At 28.3% G+C, this 7,775-nt stretch overlaps 1 protein-coding gene across 1 annotated transcript in view; it reads left to right on the forward strand.

The window, feature by feature from the left end:
• Positions 7,084-7,775, forward strand: part of LOC109125905 (F-box protein At1g47810-like) — a 3,586-nt gene continuing 2,894 nt past the window's right edge. The window contains exon 1 of the mRNA XM_019228694.1: positions 7,084-7,773. Within this exon, the coding sequence (XP_019084239.1) occupies positions 7,085-7,773 (689 nt within the window). The 5' untranslated portion in view covers position 7,084. The remainder of the gene's footprint in view (positions 7,774-7,775) is intronic.

Raw genomic sequence — 7,775 nt, forward strand, 5'->3', positions numbered from 1 at the left:
AGAAACTGTTGATCATTGTATTTTGGTGGAATGTGTATTTTGGTTCACGAAACCGAATACTGAACCGAAAGCACCAAGTGAGTTTTCATCTTGATCTATTCTTCTTCTATTTTATTTTATTTTATTTACTTCATAAATTTTTGAATTTCCAGATTTCTAATTAAATAATTGATTTTATTGTGAGATGTTTCGGTTTTGTTTAGTCTGCATCACTAATATATTTGCTATTCTTTTGTTTGGCAATTTAATTTAATTATAAGAGATCATTCATACCAGGTTATCCCTCACTTTCGTCCATCTTTGTTTTTTTTTAATGTGTTTTTTTTTTAACTTACCATATATGCTATTTGTGTATGATGAAAGAAATCATTAATCGAATGGCACCAAGTAAGTTTTTACCTATATTGTTTTTTATTATATTTAATTTTTATTTTCTTTTTATTTCATACATGTTTGAATTTCAAAATTTGTAATTGAATAGTTGTTGATGTTATGAAGCGTTTATTTATTATGATATGTACTTGCTATTTTTTTCAGTTCAATTGTAAGCGACCATTCAAATCAATTAAAAGAATGATACATCACAAAATATTTTTTTAGTATACTTCAATGTTAAATTGGGTTTTAGATACATTATAAATGAATAATATATATTGCCAAGATCACATATACATAAGAGGAGAGACTACCTATTGCCCACTATTTTGTCTGAAAGGAAATAAATCTTTGGAGCATAAGATATTAATGACTGTTTTATATTATATAAACAAAAGTTATTACTCAGTGGAAGGAGAGTGTTTTTTTTTGTGAATTTTTTGAAACTTCAATTTTCAATATTCGATTTATGATGTGTATAAAATTAATTAGTGGAAGTTGAGAGCAAAATAATATTTTTATATAAATCTTTAATTTGTATATAATGTTATTATTTTTGTCGTGATTTTATGTAGCAAATATAAATTATTACTTTGTAATAAGATTTATAGAGCATCAAATTAATCTATATATAATTATTATTTTTATGTAAATTATTCTCAGTTATTTCTTATGTAAATTAACATCTCTTAAAAATTTGAGAAAATAGTAATTTTTAATATCTCTAAATAGAAAAGGATATTTAAAACCGATGTCATTTTTGTTTTAGAATAACTATGATTGATTAAGGTAATAAAATATTATCTCATAAAAAAAAGTTAGTACTAAGGAAAAAGTTTAAATTTCAGATACACAATTTTTAAAAATATAAAAATCAGTTGTGTTATAAAATCAAATCTGGTAAAAAAAATCATAAATTTAACTTGACGTCCAGGCGAGACATATCAAACTGATGACCTCACATATCCTAAACCATTTTCTTTGACCACCAGAAAAACGAAACAATTTTATAATCATGAATTTAACTCGTTTTCATATTTAATTGATCGCTACCATCTATGTTTTCGTGTTTTTTATTTAATGTTTTCTTATTTTTCATATTATTTCTTGTCATTTTCATTGTCAAATTTTGTGATAATTGTCATTATTACTTTTACCATATGGTTTTTTGTTATACTCTTTTTCTTCTTCTTCTTCTTTGTCAACTTCATGACATTCTTCCACTGAAAAACCTTTTTTTAGACTACCACACAACTTGTTAACCCATCAAACTCCAATAACAAAATCATTTCTTTTCTTATAAAAGTAAAAAATAAGATAAAAAAAAATAAACGAAATAATATCAACTCATCTATATAATCATACACAAAAATATATTTTACAGCTCATAGGAAATAAAAGCAAAAACGTAGATAAATAAGATAATTTATGTTTTACATCAATATTTATAATACTTTAATCTTTTAAAAGGTTTCGAAATATAAAATTTGAACCTTTTAAAAAGTTTCAATATTTTTAATATTTTAATCTTTTAAAAATTTTAAATATTATAATATATTTTTTTGAAACTTTTTAAAGGGCTAATTTGATCAAATAAAAAATTAGATCAAACCGAATAAAACTTTTAAACGTGGACGCTTGATAAATCAAGCTTTCCTGCTCATTCGTTGTTAGAAGCATATTAATCTTATTTATACTGGTTCTTAACCATTGTCTAAAAAATTTCTAGCCGATTGTACATAGTTCTTTTATTTCCATAAATTTAAAATTTTCGTTTTTCTAAAAAATTCTGGAAATTTAAAAAATGTTAATGAATGACATGTCAAATCCTGATAGGTTGTTTAAAATAATTCTTAATATAGAAAATTCTAGAAATTTTTAAAAAGTTAATTAGTGAAGTATCTAATCCCTATTGGTGGTTTTGAACTCACGCGTAGCGTGGGTTTATTTGATATATTTTGATGAAAATTATATATAATTGATGATGGTAATAACATATTATTTTATAAAAAAATTTAAATTATTATTAAGGAAAAAAAATTAATTTCAGATACACATTTTTAAAAAATATAAAAATCAGTTGTGTTATAAAATCAAATCTAATAAAAAAATCATGAATTCAACTCGACGTCAAGGCGAGGCGAATCAAACTGATGACCTCACATATCCTAAACAATTTTTTTGACCACCAGAAAAACGGAACAATTTTATCATCATGAATTTAACTCGTTTTCATATTTAATTGATCGCTATGACCTATGTTTTCGTGTTTTTTATTCCATGTTTTCTTATTCTTCATATTTTTTCTTGTCATTTTTATTGTTAAATTTTGGGGTAATTGTCATCGTTACTTTTACCGTCTGGTTCTTCGTTATACTCTTTTTATTTTTTTTTCTTGTCAACTTCTTCACATTCTTCCACTGAAAAACATTTTTTTTAGATTACCACACAACTTGTTAACCCATCAAACTCCAAGAACAAAATTATTTCTTTTCTCATAAAAATAAAAAATTAATGAAAGAATATCAACTCATCTATAAAATCATACACAACAATATATTTTACTGATCATAAGAAATAAAAAGCACAAACGTAGATAAATAAGATAATTTATGTATTACATCAGTATTTATAATATTTTAAATTTTTAAAAGGTTTCGAAATATAAAATTTGAACCTTTTAAAAAGTTTCAATATTACAACTTTTAAAAGTTTCAATATTTATAATATTTAAACTTTTAAAAATTTGAAATATTCTAATATATCTTTTGAAACTTTTTAATGTTTTAGTTTGATCAAATAAAAAACTGGATTAAACCGAATAAAATTATTAAACTGGGACGCCTGATAAATCAAGCTTTCCTGCTCAGTCGTTGTTGAAAACATATTAATCTTATTTATAATGGTTCTGAACCATTGTCTAAAAAATTTCTAGCCGATGTGAGAAATTGTACATAGTTCTTTTATTTCCATAAATTTAAAATTTTTCTTTTTCTAAATAATTCTGGAAATTTTTAAAAAATATTAATGAATGGCATGTCAAATCCTGATAGGATGTTTAAAATAATTCTTAATATTGAAAATTCTGAAATTTAAAAAATGTTAATTAGTGAGATGTCTAATCTCTATTGGTGGTTTAAAATCCTAGGTGGACAGCTTAAGAAGCTTATAGCTCTTACTTTTTATTAGTATAGATTTATTTTTATAATGATTTATTTTTTAAATGGTCCATCTTTATTCCCTATATGGACCAACTCTTTCTGACGCTGATCGGTTGTAGGCGAACCGAGAGAAGGATTGCCAACCCTCATAAAATAGATGAAGAAGGAACACTCGCATATGAGAGAGAAAATTTTGAAAAGGTCCGAGATTCGTGGTTAGCTAAATACTTTAGGAGGGTGTGATGCAATTCTGTTGGGTATAAGCAGCTAAATACTTTAGGAGGGGGTGATGCAATTCTATTCTGTTAGATATTAGTAGTCTCTCATGTTTTGTTATGCACTACTTGGTTCGCACCGTATTTTTCTCTCACCCATCACTTTGTTATTTGACTTGAGTAGTTTCGGTTTTTATTGTCTGGATTCAGAGCTTTTCTTGTTTGAGCAATGTGATGTGATGTGATATTGTATAGAACGTTGTCTATATGATTATTCTTAGGATACAAATTTTGTACAATTGAAACTAGACGATTGTCAATGTGATGTGATGTATGCATTGCGTATTAATTTCTTTGTATTATTTATGAAAGATTAATTATGAGTATGAGTTGGGGTTGGGTTTCGACGGTAGGCAGGCCCATAGGAGAAGCCCAATAAAGGTCGATTGTAGTGATCATTGTTGGGTCCGTTATGAGTCCAGGAAAAGGATACGTTTTGGAGGCGCGTCGAGTCAACTGCGAGACTGTGGGGATCACGAGCCAAGATCTTCGGAAGGAATAGTGGAAATAGTTAGAAGACTGTTTTGTGTTTAAATAGGGGAATTTAGGTTGAGCAAAGACATGTAACTTTGATCAATTAGAAGAGAAATATTCAATACAAAAATTCAGTTCGCTGTTCTTCATTGTTTTTATTGATTTAAACTGAAAGTCTGCCCAAATCTCATTTCATTTCCAAATCAATATATTTGTTGTTTATCGCATCAACAATATGTTTTTCGTATGATTTATAATTTATAAAAAGAATGTTATGTGACTATAGACATCAATTTTTTCTTTAAAAAATCAACAAATTTAAGTTCTTAAGTTTGAATAGAAAATATGTAATTCTAATAAGAATTTAAATGGTCCTATCATGATTAAATATTTAAGTGTCTTCCCATTATATATTTAATCATGATAGGACCATCTAAATACCCNTAGGATACAAATTTTGTACAATTGAAACTAGACGATTGTCAATGTGATGTGATGTATGCATTGCGTATTAATTTCTTTGTATTATTTATGAAAGATTAATTATGAGTATGAGTTGGGGTTGGGTTTCGACGGTAGGCAGGCCCATAGGAGAAGCCCAATAAAGGTCGATTGTAGTGATCATTGTTGGGTCCGTTATGAGTCCAGGAAAAGGATACGTTTTGGAGGCGCGTCGAGTCAACTGCGAGACTGTGGGGATCACGAGCCAAGATCTTCGGAAGGAATAGTGGAAATAGTTAGAAGACTGTTTTGTGTTTAAATAGGGGAATTTAGGTTGAGCAAAGACATGTAACTTTGATCAATTAGAAGAGAAATATTCAATACAAAAATTCAGTTCGCTGTTCTTCATTGTTTTTATTGATTTAAACTGAAAGTCTGCCCAAATCTCATTTCATTTCCAAATCAATATATTTGTTGTTTATCGCATCAACAATATGTTTTTCGTATGATTTATAATTTATAAAAAGAATGTTATGTGACTATAGACATCAATTTTTTCTTTAAAAAATCAACAAATTTAAGTTCTTAAGTTTGAATAGAAAATATGTAATTCTAATAAGAATTTAAATGGTCCTATCATGATTAAATATTTAAGTGTCTTCCCATTATATATTTAATCATGATAGGACCATCTAAATACCCTTTATAATAAAACGGAAGTACATAACATTGTTTTGTAGACTATATAATTTTAATAAGTTGGTTACAAATAGGTTATACATTAATGATAGATTATTAGTTACAAATATGTTATACCGAAAATCTTAAAGAGAATATTATAAAGAATCATATCATCTAACTTACCATATTAATTTCTTTTATTAAATTATTCATCAAATAAAATCTTTTGATATCTAACTTAACATATTAATTTGTTAACTATCATTATACTTCACCTTTCATTTTTATATATGAGTCTATTATGTGAAATAAATAAATTATCATATTATTTACTATAATTAAAAAATAGTTTTATTTCTGGATATACCATAAGTTGAATTTTTAAAAACAAATATAAATTGTTCAATCTATATTCAAGCTTTAGTAATATTATTCTTTAAATATAATATCTATTGAATTAAAAAATTTACTGAGTAACGAGTCAAAATTTAAATATTTAAATTCAAATTTACAAAATTATGTCTTATAAGGACATCAAGTCATGATGTAGAATATACATTGTTGAAATAATTTCACCTATATAACCTAATACAACATATTAAAATTTTATTTTAAAATATAAAATATACAGATTAGTAGGTTTTGAGTAGAGAGGGCGAGAGACGCAGAGGGTTTTTGATTGATTAGAGTGATGGAGCACAAAGACGTTTTGAAGAAGATGTTCACGAAGCTATCATCGGCCAAATCAGTGGGTCGCTTTAAGTCGATCTTCAGGGCAGTTCGACGTGTGATCGATGCAAGTGTTTTCAAAACGGTGGCGGAGCAGGCGAGAAAACCCAATAAGATTCTGATACACGCTTTGGCATTACGTATCATAAGTGTCTTCCCATAAACGCACTACTTATAATTTAGATGGCACACAAACAAAATGTTTAGCTTTTTTTTTTTTAAGGTTTTTACCAATGTCGGTTAAGATGCCATGTGATCCTCTATCATTACCAATATTTTGTCACCATCACGCCCCAACTAATTGTGTTTTTAATAATAAACCAACTTCCGAATCTTTCATCTGAAACAATGAAGCTCCTTGTCCTTGAACAAAGAAATGTGGTCAAATTAAACGAGTATAAGACTTTATGCATGTATTCTCGGTTTGTAGTTAACCAATCAATGTGTATTTGACTTTCCTAAACCATAGTTATCTTTTATGGCTTCAATGTGACTCATCTTTCTTGGCTATGGCTTCTTGGAAACTGGTTACATTTTCATATTCAGCCACATGCTAAAAAAACCATTCTAATATTTTAAACTAATCGATGAGCCTAATCTTATCCAACTATGGCCCAATATCTATGCTATGTTTTTTTTTTTTTAATTTAAAAAAACGCTGTTTTCTAATAAATACTCTTGCTGTATTAGAATAGAGGATTTTCTAAGATTTTCACTAAAATTAAGAAAATAATCAATGTTTAATCATAAATATATTTTTATTTTTAATAAGTATTTTTTATAATTATTAACCAATAGTAATTCATCAAAGTTTAAATTCTCAATTAATGAATCTTGAAATCTACAATTTCATATCATTAATTAATTAAAAAATATAAAAAATAAATCTTTGTGATACAAGTTAAATTTTATTAATGAAAAAAAAAAAAAAAAACGGAGTTGGCTGGCATGTCGAAGAAGAATAAGCAATCTCGGGATCCAATTCCGGTGGACGTGTTGTTCGAGATCCTCTTGAGGTTGCCTGCGAAATATGTAGCTAGGTTCCTTTGCGTATCGAAGTTTTGGGCAACAATCATCGGTGGTCGAGAATTCATCAGATCCTACTCGCTTCAGACTTCCCAGCAGCCTCGCCTCCTCTTCGCTTTCAATAACGAAATAAAGGGTTATCAAGAAAACTGGTACTTCTTCTCCAAATCAACTCATGTTTCTACTCCACTGTGCTCATGTGAGCGTGAGCCCGTGAGACCGGTTTTGCGTAGGGATGCCCGGAATGGCCGGTTTAGACAAGGGCCTGGTGTTGCTGACCTAGTAAATAAAGTTGTTGCTGTTGTGGAGGAACCACCTGAGTTTCTATCAAGTACGGTGTGTCACTTGAAGAAACTACGGTACAACAAGCCTAGTTATGTCCGTGGGTTGATCTGTTTCTTATATGGTGAAGAACAAGTCGTAACTAACCCCGTCACAGGCAAGTCCATAACCTTACCCACTGTCAAATCCACTGAAATGATCGTCAGATCTTTTTTAGGATATGATCCAATCGATGCCCAATACAAAGTGTTGTGCTTGACCAATGTTACTCGGTTTTGTGAACATCAAGTCCTCACATTGGGAGGAGCTCAAAGCTGGAGAATGGTCCAGT

Source organism: Camelina sativa, chromosome 8 (genome assembly GCF_000633955.1).
Source record: "Camelina sativa cultivar DH55 chromosome 8, Cs, whole genome shotgun sequence".
Taxonomy (NCBI): Eukaryota; Viridiplantae; Streptophyta; class Magnoliopsida; order Brassicales; family Brassicaceae; genus Camelina; species Camelina sativa.